This window comes from Condylura cristata, unplaced genomic scaffold (assembly GCF_000260355.1).
Source record: "Condylura cristata isolate star-nosed mole 26May11 unplaced genomic scaffold, ConCri1.0 scaffold00029, whole genome shotgun sequence".
Lineage (NCBI taxonomy): Eukaryota > Metazoa > Chordata > Mammalia > Eulipotyphla > Talpidae > Condylura > Condylura cristata.
In genome coordinates this window covers 7,578,302-7,599,628 of record NW_004567130.1, presented here as the reverse complement: position 1 = coordinate 7,599,628, position 21,327 = coordinate 7,578,302, and the positions used below count along the sequence as shown (strand labels likewise).

Here is a 21,327-nt window from a genome sequence, read left to right as displayed (position 1 = left end):
CTGCTCCCCTCAGCAGTGTACTTCGTCGATCTGCCTATTCTGCTCCCCACTCTGTCTCTGGTGAAGCCTCTCGCCACCCCTGGGCCTCTGGCCTATACCCCAGTTCTGTATGAATAAATAAATAAATCTTTAAAAAAAAAATTAAGGACCAAAATGTGTTCTAACTTTACAATAGTGGATTAAAAAAAAAATTTCCCCACCCTTTTTCAAATTTCTAGTTGTGAACTTTAGAACTTACCCTGCATGGGGCCCTCCCTGGTGGCGCAGTGGGTTAAAGCGCAGCACTGTGAAGTTATCCTCAGCCTCTGCAGCATGCATTCGATTCTCGTCCAGGGAGCAGCGTATTTCAGTCAGTTCACCAGTATCCTCACCACTCTGTCTCTGGTGAATCCTCTCACCCCTATACCTCTGGCCTGTACCCCAGTTCTTGTATGCATAAATAAATAAATCTTAAAAAAAAAAAAATAAAAAGAACTTAACCTGCATGAATTCTCAAGAAGCTTAAGAGAGAGTGCCATGCTATAACAGCAGAGGTCTGCTTGTGAATTTGCCACATCTTCTAAAAGATCATCTTGCATCAATAAGTAATGCTCTTTAGCTGATCATACTTTTATAGGCAAGAGAGTCATGAGGCTGAGACTCAGGTGGATTAAATATTGAAAATTTTGAAATTGCTAATTTTCCACGTATAAACCTAAAAAGGCAATGTTACATTACATGGTGGTCTATTATGTTTGGACTCAAATGTTCCCTCTAGGAAGTTTTAATCAGTTTTATAAAAGGCAACAAAAGTAGTTTGACATTAAGACTTTTACCTAGTTTCCACCCTTTTAGAACCCTAGAATATTTATAGTTTTTTTATTTATAATTTTTTCCTTTTTTAACTAACATTGCATTGTCTTTTACTATGGGCTAATGATTATTTAAAATTTTGGATTAGATTCAGTTTGTAGAAAAAATGAATTTCACATTTTTCAGATTGTGTTATGTAGCAGCATGCACCCCCACCACCACCACCACGTGTCTCTGTGTGTGTGTGCATGTACGTGTGCATTTAAGAGTAGCTTAGTGTTTTTCCAGGAACATACTGGTTTTAGTGTGACCTTTCTACCCATTTTTCTGTTGGTGGTTAACATCAGCCAGATGATGGTAGATGCAGCTATTCTGACAAATTGAGTTACTGGTTACCTGAATTTCAGTGAGTTACCATGACCTCAGAAATAAGTATGATAATTAAGAATAAAAATTAAACTGCTATGAAGGAAAATGAGAGTACAAAGGATAACTGATCACGTAACATACAGAAAAATAGGATCCTATGAACTGACTCGATCTTATCAGTATCTCCTCTAACTGGTAGTACTGGGGAAAGATGCTAGTTGGCAATTCTGTACTTCTGAATTATGAAGATAGGGATGAAATACATGGTAATCAGGACCAAGAGACCTTGTGTGTAGGGCTGCTCCTCGGTAAGTGCTCCATTGTAGGTATACAGCTATTCTGAAGACCTCTCAGGTACTGTCCCACCCTCACCCTTCAGTTTAAATAAGATTACCCCTCAGTGGAAATCTGACTTGGAGTACAAGTCCCAAAGTTCACTCGAAGGTTTGGGACTTTTCCTTACTTACTCCACAGTGGTCTTTTCCTTTTGAATTATTTCAGTATTTGCTGATTGTCTGAACCATACTAGATAGGGGAAATGAAACTTTTCCTGGCTACCATAATAGGCACTATGTAAAGCCATATTGAATCTTCACAGCTTTCCTATAGGCAAGTACAACTACTTCATCTTATAGATAAGAAATTTGACCAGGGAAATATATAGTTGTAGAAGAAAAGCAAAATATCAGCCATTTCTGTAGTTCCTGACTTGGTGCTAGTCATAGAAATTGAAGGAAGTACAAAAATAACAGATTCTCTCAATCTGTGACTCCTAAGTCACCACTTTGTACCTCGTATGCCTTAGTGCATTATGGCCATTATATGGTTCTGAATTCATGGTACTTGCCAGAATTCTTGATTTTTTTGTTAATATCAGTGATCATTTCTAATGTTCAGGGAGTCTGTAGCACCAAGGGAGATCCATTGGAAACCCATCATGAATTTGTCACAGTTGTAAAGATAAATTATGTAACCCTAACTCTGAACTTCAGTTTGCACATCGCTGAAAAGGGCATGTTAGGAACTGACTCAGAGCACTGAGTTAGGTGGCTAATTGAAGCTGTGAATGTTACATGTTCAACACAGGAAATGCAAGATTATTATTATCATGATTTTGTCTTCAAAAATAAAAAGTTTATCTTTTATTTATTTACTTATTTTTAATCTTTTAAATGCATTTACATACATTTTACATCATTGTTCTCTTTTGTACAATATTTGCTTTCTCCTCTCAGGTGTAGTTCCCATTAAACTCCCAGCAATTCACTGGGCACCATCACCATGGTCCCTGTGCTCTTCCCTCCCCTGAAAACAAAAAGGTTTTATCTCAGGTCAGATAATAAATATGCTGTTCTGTTACGACACATAGTATCCAGGGTTCTCTTGGTTCTAGTTTGTCAACTAAATTCTGGCTCACCTATCTTTACTTTCACTCCCACCCATCAAGGTTATGTGGTGTTTAATGAATACAGACACCACACAGTTTAGAGAGCATTTGCGAGCAGGAAATCATGGAGTTGCTAGGGAGTAAGTTTTCCTATTTTCCACATCTGTTAAGAATAGACTTTTTTTTTGGTTTTGGTTTTGTTAGCCACTGGTATGATACATACTCTTTTTAGATAAACCTACATGTGTAGTCCTTAATTGAAAAAAGAATTTCTAAAAATCTTCAAAATCTGAGCACATAAATTATATTTCGTTCTTTAGGGTTTCTAACATCTGATTTAATGTCGGTATGTGTAACCTGGTAAAAAAATGTTTGTTTCAGAGCAGAATTGTATTTCTCATGACTGAATGTGTTGCTTCTCTGTAGCACAGTACGTGCATGTGTGAGTGTGTACACATTGGTTCATTTGGGTTTGGCAAAATTTTTTGTGTTTTGTGACATTTTGACTACCTATTCTGATGTTTTATCCAAAGCATTTTGTATGTAGCTTCCTTTAGCTTTCCAGTTTACCTCCTCTGATGTGGTAAGGAGTCATTTAAACAAATTGAAACACCACTTTTAAAGATCATGGTATCATTTTTATCCAGTGTTAAAAAATGATACCATTTTGGGGCCCTCCCTGGTGGCGCAGTGGGTTAAAGCACAACACTGAGAAGCTAAAGCCACTTCCGCATGAGTTCGATTCCCGCCTGCCCCAGAGGTGACCACATGGCGTGGCAGACCTCTCCTGACCCGCCCACTGCTCACCTCAGCAGTGTACTTCGTAGATCTTCCTGTTCTGTTTCCCACTCCGTCTCTGGTGAAGCCTCTTGCCGCCCCTGAGCCTCTGGCCTGTACCCCAGTTCTGTATGAACAAATAAATAAATCTTAAAAAAAAACAAACAAATAAAAAAGTGATACCACTTTTAAAGATCATGGTATCATTTTTATCCAGTGTTAAACCATATTTTTTCTTCATTTAATCCAGATACCTCATGAAGACTTAAGCTTCTGTCTACAAATATACATTAGTTAATAATTAAGCCAGTAAAGGTATTTGTAGGCAGCTTTGCCAAAGCTTCCATCCTTAACAGTGCTTGACAGGTCTCTGAAGGCTCTGCCTATGTTGAACACTGAAGTATAAAGGGATCAGGTCAAACAAACTGACTTAGAAACTGTGGTAGCTTATGTATCATCTCATGTATGTGCTTTTTCTAATCATAAAGATGTATCCTTTTTAGCTTTCCATGTTAATTATAGTCAGGGCAAAACCCCTGGCAATTAAGAGATTGAATTCTGAGAACAGTTGGTTACACCATTTATAAGCTTACTCATACTCTACACCCATTTTACAATTGCCATACTGGCCATTCTGTATCTCCCCAAGTCAATGGGAGGCAGCCATGTTTGTGGATTATAGGGACTCTAATGTTTTTCTGCTAAGCTGCCAAGACTTCTTTCCCCATCTGTGTCTGTGAAAAGATGCTAAGAGGCCCTCCCTGGTGGCGTAGCCGGTTAAAGCACAGCACTAAGAAGCTAAGGCCACTTCCACATGAGTTCGATTCCCGCCTGCCCTGGAGGTGATCCACTTGGCGAGGCAGACCTCTCCTGGCCCTCCCACTGCTCCCCTCAGTGGTGTGCCTCGTCCATCTGCCTGTTCTGCTCCCCACTTTGTCTCTGGTGAAGCCTCTCGCCGCCCCTACACCTCTGGCCTGTACCCCTCAGTTCTGTATGCATAAATAAATAAATCTTTAAAAAAAAAATGGGTGTGAGCTACAGAAATAACTAAGTTTGGGAACATGCAAAAATGCATCTTACAGTAAACTTCCCTATCTTAGTTTCTTCTTGCCTACTCTGTGTGTAAATTAGTTTAAGCTACAGTTACTTTAATCTTTTGAATTTATCTTGCCTTATACCATCTAACATTTCCCATCTACCCCCAGATAGAAAACTCTGAACCCTCCCTAAAGTTCTGTGTTGATGACCTTCTCAGGTTACTTGGTGTGTCCCATGTCAGGCTGGTGGTTTATGTGTTCACTCTTACTTATCTCCTTTCTTTGTCCCTTGCTTCTCAGGGAATTAAGAACTACTGGCTCTGTATTTAACTTACTTATATGTAGCGTTGCCTAGTATGGGGGTTTACTTACAGTAGACACTATTTGCTGGATTCAAGAGAGCTGTTTTAAACCAAATAAAAAATCAGTCAAATGTTGGACTTCACCATGTATTTACAGAGACTGTAATGTCCAAAGTGGTCTGTCCAAATGACTACCAAATAAACAAAATTGAGGAAATGGCTATGAGTTGGGCAATCTGGGCTTTGCGTGAAATTTCAGTATACTTCACTTGTATTCTGTAATCTTGTGTTGATATTTACTTGATGCATTCATTGGCAATAGCACCCACAGTGCTTTATTTTTAACTTTCTTAGGAAAACTTGGATTGGAAAGTTAGGAAATCAGCAGCTGAAATTGAGCATTTAGATTGCCAAAAACTGAAAAATTAAAATATGAAGAGAATGTGAACCTTATAGAACCTGCAGTGTCTTGTTTAGTATTAACTCTGGTTAAACATAGCATATACCTATTCTACCTTCATCCTAATATATTTTAAATAGGAAAAAGCATGTTTGGAGATGACATGTAGCACAAGACAGAAATGTTTTAGAAAATGAGCTTCTAAGATGCCTTTACGTTTTTGTTTTTTTTTTTATTCTCTCACATTTGTATATATTTTTGTTTGTCACAGACACAAGAAACTAGTTCTTGTGCGTAGCATGGGCTGATTGCTCACGATTCCAGTTAAACATGCTGTGTTTTGTTTAGTTGTGTTGTGTGGCTCCAGTATACATTACTCCCCCCTAGGCCTCCTCCGCATACCTCAGAGTAACCTAATATGCTCGTTAAATTAAAAACATGATTTGAGTTTAGGGGTTTCATTTATAGTTAGAAACATGAAATGTAAGGAATTCAGTGAAATGCAGACTTTTTAAATACAATTTTGGAAACATTTCACAACTAGCTAGTGCTTGCTATATTCCAGACAAAATTTAAATTATGGAAAGATGAGTCATAATTTGGGGTTCTTAAGTGAGTGCACAACTTTCATTTTATAGAACTTTTGATTGTGCTTTTCTTTTGGTAACAAACTAGTCTTTGCCTTCCATTTTCAATTATTCTTTTAAATATTCATGCTTTAATCTATATGAAACTTGAATTTATCAACCAAATAACTTTACTTACTCCTACTAGGAGTTCATCTTATTTTGCTCTTAAGTTTGAACTGAATTAGAATTTAGTGTGAAGATTCAGATTTTGGCTTTATTTGCTTTTGGGTTATTAACTAATAAAGAGGAAAAACTCAGAAAGCATTTGTATGTTTTGGAGCAAAGAGGAAGCTTTGCTCTGCCCCAGTAGTAAGGCTGCTGAAGACTGGGCAGACAAGCGAGAGCTCCTTTGGGTTCTATGAATCCTAGAATAGTCCTTTGGTTATGGAATACCAAATATTTGTGCTATTGAAACTTTTGCATATCTCTTCAAAACATGTATTTCTTAGAACTCTGAAGTGTTGGTTATATTTTATGCCTTGCCTTTGCTTTAAAAGTTTAATTAAGATTAGGAAGAATTAAATAGGAACTGAACTAAAGTTTTAAAGATCTTCATATTTTAGAATGGTTCTGTTTAATTTATTGAAGATCAAAAAAAGGACAGGAAAGCATTTGATTATAGTCAAAGAAGGATGAAAATTTAAAGTGGAGTCCCCATATAATTTAAGACAGAGTAAAACTTCATCATAAAATACTCAAAGGAGGGCCCAAACTTTCTGAGTCTGTTTTCGAAGCATTTTAGGAATTTCTCTGATTACAAAGTGACATTTCTTAAGTTTTGAAAATAAAGGGTTGTACATAATAGAAAAAATCAGTTGTTGTACTATCAGTTATTTCTATTTTTTTCTAATTGGTGTTCATACCATGCATAGATACCTATTTATATTCATGTTATGCTTTCCCTCCTTCAACTTGTTAACTGATCTTTGTAAAGGTGGTTTTTAAAGGCTCTAAGTAGCTCATTGTTTGGAAAACCTATGAGATATTTTGCCACTTACCTTTGGTTAATAATCCAGGTTTCTGTTATAAATAAATCTAGTGTTTTTGTTTTATTACCTGATGAATTGGGATACCTTTCTGAACATGGATATATTGTTGAACATAGGTTATGGGCTCTTAAGATTCAGATTCCACCCCCAGGAAGATGGTGCCAGAAGCCTTTACTTACCACATTAAGACAATTTCACTATTTTCTGTTTTGGTCATTAAATTTGGGACATTTTCTGAATTAAATCACAAGTTGTAAGACCAGGCTTAACCTCTGAGGTAAATCACATTCGTTATTTTTAGAATTGAGTCAGACCTTAAAAAATCACATATATTAATAATTATTATAATTAATAACAATAGTAATAAATGAATAGAAAATAGGTGGCTTCTGTGTCCTTGACTTTGTTCTGCGGAATAGCTGCAGTTATGTTTCTGTAAGTCATCTTACACTATGAGATAATGATTCTGTGGTGTATTAGGCAAAGAAATAAAGACAACAGTTGTTTACTGGTTTGTTTTTTAAATTGGTTTATAAATTCTTACCTAAACTTATTTTTTTCTTAATAGTTATGTGTAAGTTGGCTGGAAAACAAAAAACAGATTGAGACTGAATATTCAGTACATTTTAGGTCTAGGAAAGATAGCTCAGACAACTGGTTTCTTTTTCTCCCATCATTTATAACTTTTAAACTAAATTTTATAGATCAATGTTACTTTATAAATTACTAGTATTACCTTAATTGATTTGAATAGGCTGCCAGAGTCACTAGGAAGAATGTGAGAAACAAACTTGGGTAATTGTAGAAGTCACGTGTGTGTGCACTGTTCCTGGAGTCCAAATTTGGTGTAGGCATGTTTGTATTAAATATAGCTTACTCTTTAATTAGAACCATGCTTCATCCTGCTGTTTTTATAAACCAGGAAAATTCTAAAGAGCCAGTGTTTCACTAGAAGCACTCAAGGTTTTCATTCAGCACAAGGTATCCAGTGATTTGGGCCTTCACTAAGAAGCTATCAGCAGCTCATAATTAATAGGATCTTTGGGCTAGTGGTGTATGAGAGATTCTCAGCCACAGAGGAAATTCAGCCTGAGTGTAGATGGTTAGGGGGACATTTTGTTAATTTCAAGCATGCTGTGGAATGAAATGCAAAATTATAGAAGGTTTCAGATAAGCCAGTGGGTATCTAAAGAACATGTACTTATGTAGCCCGAGGCAGCCCTGACCCTTGACCCTCACCCATCTTTTTAGTGTCATGTCATAAAGATTGAAAAACTCAGATAGAGCTCAGCTTTCCTTTTACAGAGAAGTGAGGCCCAGAGAGGTTAAGGATTCTGTGCACATTAAGTAGGACATGACTTTGCTTAATTATTGAAGACTGCAACCTAAGTCCTAAGACTGGCACTGCTGTTTAGCACATATTATCTTGCCGTTTCCCCAACTGTATTCTGTATGTCCCCAAGTTGTGTCTCATTGATGTTTTTAGTGACATGTGTTGAATTTAAGCATTCTCAACCCTGACTCACTTCTTATTGCAGAAATAATCTCTGAAAGACCAGCCTTGTCATTATAGGGCTAGTTATGCCCTATGGTAGGCTTGTTGACTACATGGGGTCTCAGGTTTGGGGGTGTGGGGAAATAAGAGGTCCTAGGACTATAGGTCTGAAGGGTGGCCCTTCTAATAGAGATTGTTTGGGCCAAGAGCAATGATTTATTAGTATTTATATACATAATTCCTGACCTCTCTGCCAGTCACTTTTGTGTGTCCTTGGTCAATGCTTAGATTGGGTTGTAAATGGTAGCCACTTAATACTTTCTATATTAAACTTATCCATAAAATATGATGTGTACATTTGTGTGTGATATACACATGAACTGAATTTTCACAATGGTACTGTTTTATGGCAGGGAAGTCATAAAAAATAGTATTAATCTTGCTAATTAAAGTTCATTGTTGACAGAAGTCACTCAAATGAAATATTTTTGTTTAAATTTTCCCTCATTGATTAACCCATGTAACAAGTTTGCTAGTCAGAAGATGAAATGTTTTTACGGAGGAGATTTCCTGCAAAAAGCTGATCTATTATGCAGGACACTACAGAATTTTGAGGCCTGTTACTAAAATTAAGATAAAATATTTTCATACATTGTATACTTAAAATTCACTTGAAATCGAACCATTATTGAGAGCTTGGGAGAAAGTGTGGCCAGTGCTATCAATACATAAATGAAGACTAATCTTTAAGTTTTAGAATTCAGACCTACATGGGAAGAATATTTGCTCACAGTGAACAACTCATTGAATGTTGGATCTGCAGATGAGTTGAAGTAGACATGAAGATGGCACACAGTATGACTGATGGAGCATTGATGTCTTGAGCACTGGGAATGGTGAAGAAGGAAGAGTAATTGTAAATAGGTGTTTTATCTTTGCCTCACTGATTTAATTTTTATATAAAGGGGCCTCATAATTTTGCACACGACTTCCTACTTTGAGAAGCTTTGTTTGAAACTGTTTTTGCAAATTCAGAGTGTTAAGATGACTGTTAAAAGAAAGGCAGTGGGGGGACTAATATGTATTTAGCCCTTGAGTCCCACGTGCTAGGCCCAGAGCATACAGTGCCCTATTTAATCCTCATCAATTCCTAACACATAGGTTTCGTCTTGCAAGTACACCAGTACTGGGGCTTAGAGTTTACAGAATTACCCTTTTCTGGATTGTAGCCACCACTGCCTGTTACCTCACCCAGGAACCTACCTTATGTACTAGGCTGTGAGCTTCAGAAGCAGGACAGTGTCACATTGAATCAGTGCTGTGCCCATCGTAGTCCTCTTCCAAGTCAGCTCACTAGTGTTTGAATCTTCCTCACATATCAGCTTGGAGGAACCATAGTGCAAACAGTGATGTGTGTTTCAGACTTCATGTTCTACCCCTCCATTCATGCCTTCCCCCCAAATAATAAGCTGGTGTATTGATGTTACAGAGGCAGAAGCCTGCAATACTTTTCACAGAAATTGTCAGTAATACCATAGATTGCAGTCCCCTCCCGCCCAATTATTATAATGAAAACATAAAAACTAGCCAAGAAGACAGTAGAACAGCGAATACCTCCACTTAGATTCAACAGTTGTCAACTCTTTGTTTTCTCCTCTCCTTTTTCTTCCTACAGTCTCTTCCTCTTTCCCCACAAATGCATATTATAACATTTTTTTTTGGTTGAACCTAAAAACTCAAAAGTGCATTTTTATGTCCTACAGTAAAATAAGCTAAGGGTACAACTTTTTCTGAAAATAAGTCACAAACATTATATTTTGTCTCTTTCAATTCAGATAATTGCTCCACCTCTCTACCTTATTTTAAAAACAAATTAAAAAAAATATTTTTTCCCTTTCTTTTGACAACAAAAGATTTGATTCCCTAACTACACCACTTAAACTCTGAAGTAATCACTGGGCGAAATTAAAGTCCAGATGTGTGTGGGACTTGCCTTCAGATATTTGATAGTTATAGGTTATTTTTGCTGCTGCATGCCTTTCAGCATACCCCTTCCATTGAAAATCCCTCCGTTAAAATACAGTACCTCTCTACCTGCCAGTGTCCGCCTCACTGTTTTTTATTGCAACTCACCGTGTCCACAATGGGAGTGTGATAATGAGGTTAGGAAAACTCCTACAAACTAAAGACTCACTACTGATAGGATGTGAACAGAATTTGGTATTTAATATGAGATCTGAATAGTGTAATTTGAGGCAGAGCAATGTACCGATTAAACTGTAGAGCCAGGATGTAACTACATCTGTGGAAGGAGAGTTTGCAGTAGGGGAATATCGCTGCTTTTACTAAAACAATTTGGAATTTCCAAATACCTGAATTAAACACATATGAGACTGTAGTTTTCTTCATGTATGTCTGTGATGTTGTTACCAACAGTCAATTTTAATCAAAACATAAAAATTTAAGTCACGATTTTTCTCTTTCCATTCTCCTCATCTAGAAGGAACTAGCAAACAACACTGACTGTCCTCAGATGTGTGCCTATAAACTGGTGACGATCAAATTCAAGTGGTGGGGACTGCAAAGCAAAGTAGAGAACTTCATTCAGAAGGTAAAGTCTATTCCAAATTTGATTTTAAATTTAGGTAAGAGTTGCGATTACTACTAATGGTGTATTTTCTGCTATCACGCGTCCCTCCTACCCCCCACAAACGCAAAGACAAGAGGCTGACTTTGGGCAAGAACATAGCGTTTTTGTGTTTAAAAGACTTCCCTGAAAGTTTGCCCAGCTCTTCTTAGCGAGCCCTAAGGAGCCTGGTGCTCCAACATTGGAGGAGAGGGTAGGTAGGCCTCGGGCTGAGGGGCAAGTCTGCCTTCACACTGCCCTCCACACAAATCTTCCCTGACAGTACACCTTGTTTGTGTGCTTTGCACTTTCTTATGTGACATCTTCGTTAGCAGCCATGACTGAGAATAGGACCTAGAATGACATGATCTGGGGATCCAGTAATGACTGCTTTGTTTTACTTCTACATCTCAATAGAAGTAACATGGGCAGTGTGATGGAGGTGGGGGTTGCGGTTGTATAAATGCACATGGTTGTAAACATGCAGAGTTTGTTCATTGCTTTTCCTCCAAGTAGTAGTCAGTATAAAGAAGCCCCCTGTTGTATCACTGAACCTGTGACTAGTTGTGTTTGAGTTTCCCATAACTTGTCGTCGTCTTAAAACTATAACTGCTGCAACGTTTTATTTAAAAAAGATCTTTTAAGAGTCCTGGAAACTTTGATTATTCTTGGGTCTGCTTGCAGTTGGGCCACAGTAGTCACTCTAAATTTTGGCTTCCTTCCTTCCTTTTGGATCATAATCATACATTAACAATCCAGTTCTGATAAATAGAAGTCGCACATATAATTGATGAAGTCCCTTCTGTTTGTGGGGGGAAAAAACCCTAAATATTGAAAATTGTTCAAAAGTACTGAAATACTCATTGTTCATTGCACTTTCTTCTCTTGGGAGAAGTTAAGTAAAAACTAAATAATTCAAAAATTAAAACCAGTAATTATCTACATGAGCTTATTAGTATATATGTGATAGCAGTAACATTGGAGTAGGAAATTAAATGAGAACATATAATTCTTAATTGTTAAGAATTATTTCAAAGAACCCAAGACTCATTTCTCTCAGTACGTTTTGTATTCTACCTACAGTATGCTTTTGAATTGCAGAGAAATTAAGAATGACAATGTATAGTTTTGTAGCAGAAAAAAAATTGAGTTGACCTTTGGTCACTGACATTTAGTAAAAGGTAAAAATAAATCAGGTTCAGCAGGAGTTTATGTTGAATCTGGACATGCACAAATATTTTATTTTCTGGTAGAGAATGTTTCACTTTTCATAGGGAAATTTTTATTTAGTTAAATAAGAGGTAATTAAGATTTCCTCTGATTGTCATTGAATATTCTTGTCAAACCAAATGTTATTAATCTTATTTTATTTTATTTTTTGCTGCCTTATCCTACTTTATTTTAAAGCAAGAAAAAAGGATATTTACAAACTTTCACCGCCAGCTTTTTTGTTGGATTGACAAGTGGATTGATCTGACAATGGAAGACATTAGAAGAATGGAAGATGAAACACAGAAAGAACTAGAAACAGTAAGATTTCCCTTTCTGTAGAAATCCTCTTAATTTCCCCCTTTCTCAAACTTTGTACTTAGTAAATGTAGACTTAGAGTGAAGAATAGTATTATTAAAAACCATTTCTAATCTATATGTCCTCCCAAACTAAGTTTCTTAGGTACTAACAATATCCCTTCTCATGTTCCAATTTCTTTTTTGTTAAGCATCTTTCGTGAAAGTAGACTTGAGCTTTCTTGATAAGAATTAGTTTCCTGGAATGGTTTTTTCTTTTTCATGCATTTCTTCTCTGTGATGGTACCTGGTTCAGAGTCCTTTTATCTTTCACTTTATCGGACCAAGTTGTCTTTGGCTCACTTTATTGACGCAGTAAGTTGTTAATGTATGCACAGCAAGTCCTAATTCCCTCTTCTATAGGAAAGACAAGGCTAATGTTATTGTCACTGATTGCAGAAATGCTTCTTCTCCTCGCACAACTAGCTGAGGTCCTCATTTCCTCATTAGCATCAAGCAGAAGTCCTGTGAACCTGGTGCTGGGATCAGCATCAGCCTTTCAGCTAAAGCCTCCTACCATTTACTTGCCACAGGCTGAGCCTCTTCAGTCTCTCCAGGACAGATTCTTCCCTGACTTTCTTTTGCACATATCTGGTTTTGCTTTTGCTCTGGGCTACACTTCTTTTTAGTTGAAAGTAAGGCCCCATGGGGTAATGAACCCAAGGAATGTTCAGGACAGACTCGTGGTTTCCATGCAGTCATCTAGAGTTCTGCCAGCAGTCCCAGCTTTGGAAGCCCTGCAGGCGAGAGTGTTTGACGAATGCCTGTGTGTGAGGCAGGAACTCTATTTAATCACAGGAGAATGGCAGCAAATCAGGTTCTTTGGCACACAAGGAAATCTATTTGTCTGGCACATCGCATCGTAAAGAATCTGTGTTTAAAATTGCTTACTTTTGGTGATTACAGCAGATCTGCTTCTAATTAGCTTTATACAAACGTTCGGAGAGGACTAGGACATATTTTCTTTATAAGGCAATAAAATGTTTTAACCTTATCTTATACATAAAGTAAACTTGAGACAGTCTCCAGCTTATGAATAGATTTTCTTCCAAAAATTTTAAGTTCAAATTTGTTTGATTGGTGCATGTTTTCCCAGAGAGACAATGTTATAAATTGGGGTTTGATGTTTAGGCCAGCCAGTGGAAGCCTCTTTGACTTCATGTTCTTAATGTGGTAGTATGACTCTGAGTATTGGTCTTAGGACTAGGGTAATCATATGGCAAGCTTGGAAGACTCCCTCATCCTCTTTTTTTAGACTTAATCTCAGGCAGAACACTTGAACAGGCAAGAGCAAGTCATGGTCACTTCTTACCTTTCTTTTCATCCCTCACACCCACTTTGTCTTTCCATCTGAAGGGTCAGAGACCCTGCTCTTAAAAGGCACCCTTACGGCACTCAGCTTTGGTGCCTTTTCCCCTGTCTTGCCTAGTTTCTCTCCCTCTTGCTACTCAAGTCCTTAGAGAAACTTGGTGGCACGATTTATACTCATTGTCTAAGCTCACCAAAAAGGAGATGGCAATACTAGAGAAACCAGAATTGTTTCTTTTTTATTATCAAACTTAGACTCTCAGGGAGGGAGGCCTTTTGTTTTTAATACATATGCTGAAGAACTACGTGCCCATAACATGATGAAAGTGGTTATGGTTGAAGGATGGTGAATGAAGCCCTCCCTGGTTGGCACTCTGATCGTGCTTGCCTCAAGGCCCCTTGGAGAGAATTTGACTATGTCCTCTGTTGGCCCAGGTTGTGCTTTTTCTTTCCTCCTGTACCAGAGCTCAGTACAGTGCCATTGTCAGTACAGGGAGCTCCCCAATGAGAAAACAGCAACTCTTGCTCCCACTTAACGGCAGTTGTCGTGCAGGGCCAGCCGCTTCCCCGTGTGAGTCAGTTATTCGTGAGTGGGGAGTTGTGCAGGAAAAGATGAAAATACAGTACACAGAAGCCCAGTTTTTTTGAAGGTGGTCATCCTTATTGTATCCACGTGGCTCAAACTCATTGAAATCTCCATGAAGTTGGAAGAAATTCATTATTGGTTAGGGTTGAAGGCCCATGAATTTTCTTAAATATTTCAAGACTGAAGACAAATTTTAGGAGTAAGAGCTGATCATCCTGATGTAAAATCCCATTTATCTTGCTCTAGGTCATTGATGAATAGTGTTATTTTCCACAAAACTGCTGCTTGGCATCCCTAACAGTGGGTTTATGAGCTTCCAGAATGTGGGCAGCATCAAGCCTGCAGGTCAAAACCCCTTCTAGAAAGCTTAACATTTTCAAGCTCTTTTCACCACGGAGGCATGTCCCATTTTGTTCATAGTTTTTTGTTTTGCTTTGTTTTGAAGTCTTCTTATCCTAATACCTGATGACAGAATTTAATACATTATAATTTTTAACTCATAAATATTTAAGAATTTAATTTCTTTCAAATAGTTTTGGTCCTGAAGGAAAGGAAGAACATCTTGAGAGGTTAGTTAAAGAGGAATGTTTCTGTCTGTAATTCTGTGAAGAAATATTGGGGTTAGACTCAGCAACTGAAGAAATACTTTAGGAAACATTGTCAGGTGTTCTCAATTGGCACTTCTGTGGAGGGTGGGAAGAAAGTGTTGAGTTTTAGAAGTGTTTATTGCATTTGTTCCTTTGTCATCTAGTCTTAATTTTCTCATTGAGTTTTGGTTGTTTTTTGTTTTAATTTTCTGTAGGCTCTTTTGTATGTGTATCCGTTCTAACACATCCTTATGTAGTTCATATTGTTCCTGTGCTCACTTGTTCTTTTTGTTCTGCCCTTTCCAGTAAACTTCTTATCAATATAAAAAATGCCTCTGAGGGACCCTGGTCTCAGAAGCAGCCGAGGTGCCATCTCTCTTGGCCCCCGGTTTAGTCTGAGGACTGCAAAAACATGAACCATACCATTGGGCATTTTCTCACAGTACATTGGTGAAGGGTTCTTTTCCCATTGCTGTCTTTGATAATTCTACATCAACAGTGCAGATTTTTGTTTCCTGGATTCAAGAATAGATAATTGTGTGTGTGTGCTGTGTAAGAAAAGCCTTTTGCAAGGTTTTCTTTGACCAAGATTCCTAGAGGTGCCACTGAACTTCATTTTCCATGTGTGTGTTGTTACAAACACACAGCAGCCACTTCACAATCTCTTCTAGATCTTTCTCTCCTTGCTTGCTAACCCAATTTAGAGTCTGTGATTTCAGCAGCTCATGATTTTATTTTACGTTTAGATGCGTAAGAAGGGTTCCGTTCGAGGCACGTCGGCTGCTGATGTCTAGATGAGTCCCCTGTAGGGTCAGAGACAATATCAAACTGTGTAAGTGAAGACCTGGGTAAAAAGAATGTTTAAAAACCAACACCTTTTGTATAATGGGTAGTTAACTTGCTGAGCAGAGCCTAAGTGTTAAATGTAGTTTAAATTTCAGCATGTAAGAGATAATATATTTTAGAAATTGACAGTACACACTAGAGTTGTTGCCCTGTAAGATTTTGTGTGTGGAACAAGGTTGCATGTAGTGATCACAAGCTAGTTCCTAGAGTTTGAGGTTAGAAGTCTGCTGCCAGCTGCACTTAGTCATCATGTAGTTTTGCCTAGAAGATAGCTGATTGTTTCATTGATAACCAGTTAATTGATCAGTTTCTCAATAGGACCACTTGTGAGTAATAAGGAAATCATTAAAAACTTTTTAAGTCTTACTAAGATCCTTCATCCCATACCACAAGGGCCAAGCTCCATAGTTGAAACTGTTCCTGAACACCAGAAAGTTGTCCTTCGTGTTGAATCTCCACTTATCTTTACAGTTAGCTTTAATATGTGTGCATACACTTTGGTTTTCATTTATACTATGAAACATTTTTGCAGTGTTATTTCTCTAATACAAATTTATATGCCCAGATGAGGTTTACCTAGAGGGGCAAAAAAGAGCCTCAGAATCCCCACCACTAAAATCAGTGTGAATAAACCAAACTTGACAGAATGTTGTTATTAATATTGGATCATCATTAATCTCTAGCTACAGTATTAGGAAAAGAACAAAATTGAACACTTCTTAGTCCACCATGGTTCTCTGAAAATTCCTTACTTGCACTACCTGCTCTTTAATTATTAAACACAGGAGAGATAGTGTTCAGCTGTAAGGAGAATAGTTATTCCAACAAGAATGAATGAACTTGGCCAGGATTCCTCCAGAGCCCTTTCTTTAATTCAGTGTTCATTTAAAAATTTTAAGTTTCTGTTTTTTGTTAAGTTCTTCTAAGTTTCTGTGATTTATTTCTGCTTCTAATTTATTTTCCCTCTGATGAAACAGAGTGTTAAACCACTGCACTAGTGAGACCAGAGTCTTCAGAAGGTTAAATATTTAAAATGTAGTCATCAGTACCCTTTTTGCTATAGGTTTTGCTGTAATGATGACTTTTTTTTTTTCTTTCTTAAGACTAACATCGTATTTCTCTGTATTTTAACACGTTGCACTTTTATTTTTTCTTACAGTTACGTAATCAAGGTCAAGTGAGGGGAACAAGTGCAGCCAGTGATGAGTGAAGAAGAATCTGAACAGTATCTTGCAGTGTTGATGTTCCCAGATGTGTGCTTGTGCTAACAGCTCACATGCACAGGTTCCCAACCACGTGTGTATATATGTTTGTGTGTGTATATATATCTGTGGCTGTATATAAAGCGCATGTAGAGCTACAGATTAGAATACACACACTTGTGTATATATGTACATACAAACATACTGAAGGGATTAGTACAATTTCTCCAAAGTACTGTACCTATCTTCAGCAAGAATGCAAAAGAAAATATTTTCAATATATATACCTGGAACAAATTTTAATAATTATCAGAGTAATACCATTCATGGACAAATTGACTGCAATGTAATACTAGCTGGTATGTCTCATAAATGTCAAGTTGTGGACCAATATATATATATAGAGACTTTTATTACTTTTCTGTTCTTTTAAATCAGTCTCTTATAAATCTTTATTTTAGTCCTATAAGCAACAGACTCCCACAGAGAAATTTACTCAAAAGCTTTTAGTATTCCAGTGAATCCAGAATGTAAACTCTGAATGTATTTATAACGATTTATTTCTGAATGGTTATTATCTTACAGCCAGTTGGACAATATCTGTTAGTAAAGAGTAAAATTATAGGCCAGTTTTTACTTGTTTGCCCCTAGGGAAGAATCCTTTTAAAAAAAAAATTCCAGTTTTTATTGGATTTTGTATTTTAAATTTCAAATATTTTTCTACATCAAACCTAGCAAAAATGGAGATGATGGCTTGTGATTTATAATAAACACTGTACAATTTTCAGGCTTCTGTTAGACAAACAAAGAAATTGATGAAGAAATTAATAGTGTTGTCGGCTGTTTAGAGAAATTGGAAGTACAGCACTTCCACACGGAGTCTTATTTCTGAAATGACTGTTTTCTGAAATTACAGCTTGGAAACTATGCAAATGATGTAGATTACTCACAGCTCACACGATAGAATATAGACAGTGAAGATGTTTTGCTCTTTTTCTTGTTGAAATACACTTTATGGCGAGATGCTGACTTTTGAGATAGGAAATTTTCAGGCGCAGCGCAAAGCTGGCCCGCACAGGGAAGAGGCCCTGCTGAGGGCCAGTGCGCCTCCTCCCTCTCAGAGTGCTCTTGAGCAGGATGTCTTTGGAGCATGTCCTGAATAAGCACCAGGAAAACTGCTGGTTACAAGCTGCTGCCATGTTTTGTCCCCCATTTTTTGAAAAAGAAACAATAGCTAGGTGAGATTTGTATCAGCCTTCTCTGTCCAGATCCCGTTTTTCTCCTGTCAGTCCTAGAAGCTTGAATGCAGTGATGTTGTTGAAGCCTTCAGGTCACAAACTGTCTTCTTTAACCGATCATCCCTCCTGGAACATGCCAGCCCCTGTAGTCACATCACATTAGTAATCTGATTTGCTGACAGGCCTGCCGTCCCCACTCCTCGTTTCCCCACATGTCCTGTGTCCCCACGGAAGTGATTGCAGTGACTCAGACAAGGGTGTTTAGGATCACTACTGCGTTACGATGCCCTGTTACCCTCCGCAGAAAACCTCATAGTGCGTGCGGATGTCCTCTTGTGTACTCAGGGTCACAACTGACGTTTACTCTCCGGACACTGTTGTAAGATAGGTTTTGTCAAAGCATAATCATTGTCTGCAAAGTGTTTGGTGTGAGGAAGATTATTGCTAATTTTGTGAAATAAAAAGTCTAGCCCTCTCCATTTAATGAACTTAACTCTCGTTGGCATCTGTAGCATCATTGGGAGCTTAGGCGCACATGGAAATGAGAGCCCGGTGCATGGATTTTAATGTTTTTCTAACAACTGTGGAGATTTGAGGGAATGTGTGGTGAATGTAAAATACCTAGTTTACTTGGCAGTCTCTCGTGTAAATTACAGTAAAACAAAGTAAATGAAATTTAAACAAAAAATAAATTTGATCACAAAATGCCACTTGTGTGCTTGAGTGGTTGTTTCCCTGATGCCTCATCTGGTTCAGAACACTATGGGCCACGCGCACGCTTGTGTGCGTGTGTGTGTTTTCGAGAATTCTCTAATTTGCAACACTACCATTCTGAGGAAAAAAAAATAAAGTAAAAGTGTTTTGTTTTTGATTTCTTATCACAGACTCCCATTGTTGAAATGTGCCTGTGCTACATTAAGTTGTTATATTTTGTTTCTTAAACAAGTTTCTGTCTTTAAATGCTAAGCAGTAATCTGAAGAAGGATTATTTATTTGTAGTCTTGGTCTTTTTTTTTTTTTAAGATTTATTTATTTATGCATACAGAACTAGGGTACAGGCCAGAGGTGCAGGGGTGGTGAGAGGATTCACCAGAGACAGAGTAGGGAGCAGAACAGGCCGACTGACAAAGTACACTGCTGAGGGGAGCAGCGGGCGGGTCAGGAGAGGTCTGCGGCGCCATGTGGATCACCTCCAGGGCTGGTGGGGGGGTCAAACACATGCTGAAGTGGCTTTAGCTTCTTAATGCTGTGCTTTCACCCATTGCACCACCAGGGAGGTCCCTAGTCTTGGGTTTTTAAAAAATTGTTTTTAAGGAGAGAAATGAGGAAAACCCATAGAATTAAAAAAAAAAAAAAAAGCCTCAGTGAAGATTTTGCCACTAGGTCATGGCTTCCTGGTTCAGGCCCATGTCTTACATCTCCTTTTAGGACTTTGTCCCATCTAGTCTACTGTTTCTGGTCACAAGACAACTAGTGTAGTTCCCATTTAAATTCCAGAGCTGCTCAACCTCATCCTTTGGAGGGGTCGCCAGCTCTCTGGATAAAATCAATGTATGATGTTGTATTTCAGGGTTTTGTTTTGTTTTTTTTCTGATGTTACTTTCTTTTATTTCAGATGTAGTGTTTGCATTCACATTGACAGTTTTAGCATTTGTGCATCCAGCAACCAGCTTGGCTGCATACCTGGTTCAGGTCTCACTATAGGTAACAAGATGAATAGAAGTGTACATCCAGTGTGGGAAACAGGCATGTGAGTAGATAAATTGCAGTCAGTTGATAAGTACTCGTGTAACAGTAGAAAGTTGGTTGGGGGAGATCTTGGCTATTCCCTACAGTGTTCAGGTAGAAAACAAAAGTTCAAGCTGAAGGCGTCTTGGTGAAACTTGAAGAACTCAGGCTGTTGCTGGACACTGGGCCTGGGGTGTGGGCCAAACCTGGACCTTATCCTGGGCTATGTCTTCTCAACTGTTGAGCATTCACGGTCATTTGACATTAGGCTCTAATGGTATGTCCTGTGAGTGTCACTTCTCCCTCTTCCACTCACCAGACTCCCTGCTGGTTGATCTAAAATCATTTGCCCTCCTGTTCTGTGAACTCAACTGTTGTCTTTAAATTAGCACTCCCTTTGCTCTCCCTTCATCAACTTGTTAGGCTGGAAGTTTGCACAGTCCAGTGTTCTCAGATTTTGTCTCTGGAAAGACATTTTCTTCTCACGGTGGTTTTATTTGTCTTCTCTGAGCAGCTGAGTTGACAAAGGCCTGCTGTGGACTTCCTAGTTCTTGATCACCTAAAGAGAATGTACTACTATCCTGAGCCCCTTGGGTCAGATATCATGGGAGGCACGTTACCCTCACTTAATTCCAGAGTTTGGGACTTTTCGTAATGGGAGCAGGGAAAAGTACAAGGGGAACAGTTAAAGATACTTCCACTGAGCTTGGAGCAGCTGCGCCCCAGGAATACTTCCTAGGAGCCTTGCCACTGTTACTTGGGGTGATGTTGTCTAACTTGGAAATAATGACCCAATGCTAGGTCCCTTCAAAACCAGTTCATCTAGAGTGGATTGGAAAAAAGAAATTGCAGATGTGCTAATGCTATCTCATTTGTTTCAAGGCCATGCTGAGCATGGCCACTTTAAGGTGTGCCTTCCTTCTGAAAATGCCATGTTGCAAGGCATCACTGCTATTTGGAAGGAATTGAGAATTCGATGTGTTTGCTTTCCCCTCTAGGTCTCTTGTTCTCTCCAGTGGGGGTTGTATGAGAAGCCACTGTTTTCCTTGTGCATTTATGTATTTTTTGTTCCCTCCTGTTAAGTTAAACTGTAAATTAAAAATTGTCCCTGGATGAGAAGAGAATGTCTTCTAGTCAAGTTCTTGTCCAAAATGTCTTGAGAGTCCAACAGTTTTTTTCTGTTGTGCTTGGGTTGCTGAGGCAAAGAAGCTATAAATCCTGGCTGCACCTCAGAAGCACATGGTGGTGCTTTAAAAACATCAACTGCCCACAGAGTCTTTCTGTGGCTTGGGTTTGGTGTGCCCCGTTTTTAAAGAACGGGAAGCGCAGACAGAATGCTCATTCTCTTCCTGGAAGATCACTGAGAAGACCGCCTTTAAACAATCTGGTTCCTGCCCATTTAAGGCTGTGTATTTTCCCCACACAGCTCGTCTTAACCTGGTGCCGTCTGCAGAGGTCCATAC

General features: G+C 38.3%; 1 protein-coding gene across 2 annotated transcripts in view; it reads left to right on the top strand.

Moving 5' to 3' along the window:
- Positions 1–18,846, top strand: part of PITPNB (phosphatidylinositol transfer protein, beta) — a 64,918-nt gene extending 46,072 nt beyond the window's left edge. The window contains exons 9-12 of one of the 2 annotated variants that reach the window (XM_004690861.2): positions 10,678–10,788; positions 12,211–12,333; positions 15,597–15,682; positions 16,856–18,846. In XM_004690861.2, the coding sequence (XP_004690918.1) occupies positions 10,678–10,788; positions 12,211–12,333; positions 15,597–15,644 (282 nt within the window). In that variant the 3' untranslated portion in view covers positions 15,645–15,682; positions 16,856–18,846. The remainder of the gene's footprint in view (positions 1–10,677; positions 10,789–12,210; positions 12,334–15,596; positions 15,683–16,855) is intronic. The other variant, XM_004690860.2, reaches the window with a different exon arrangement.
- The last annotated feature ends 2,481 nt before the right edge of the window (positions 18,847–21,327 follow it).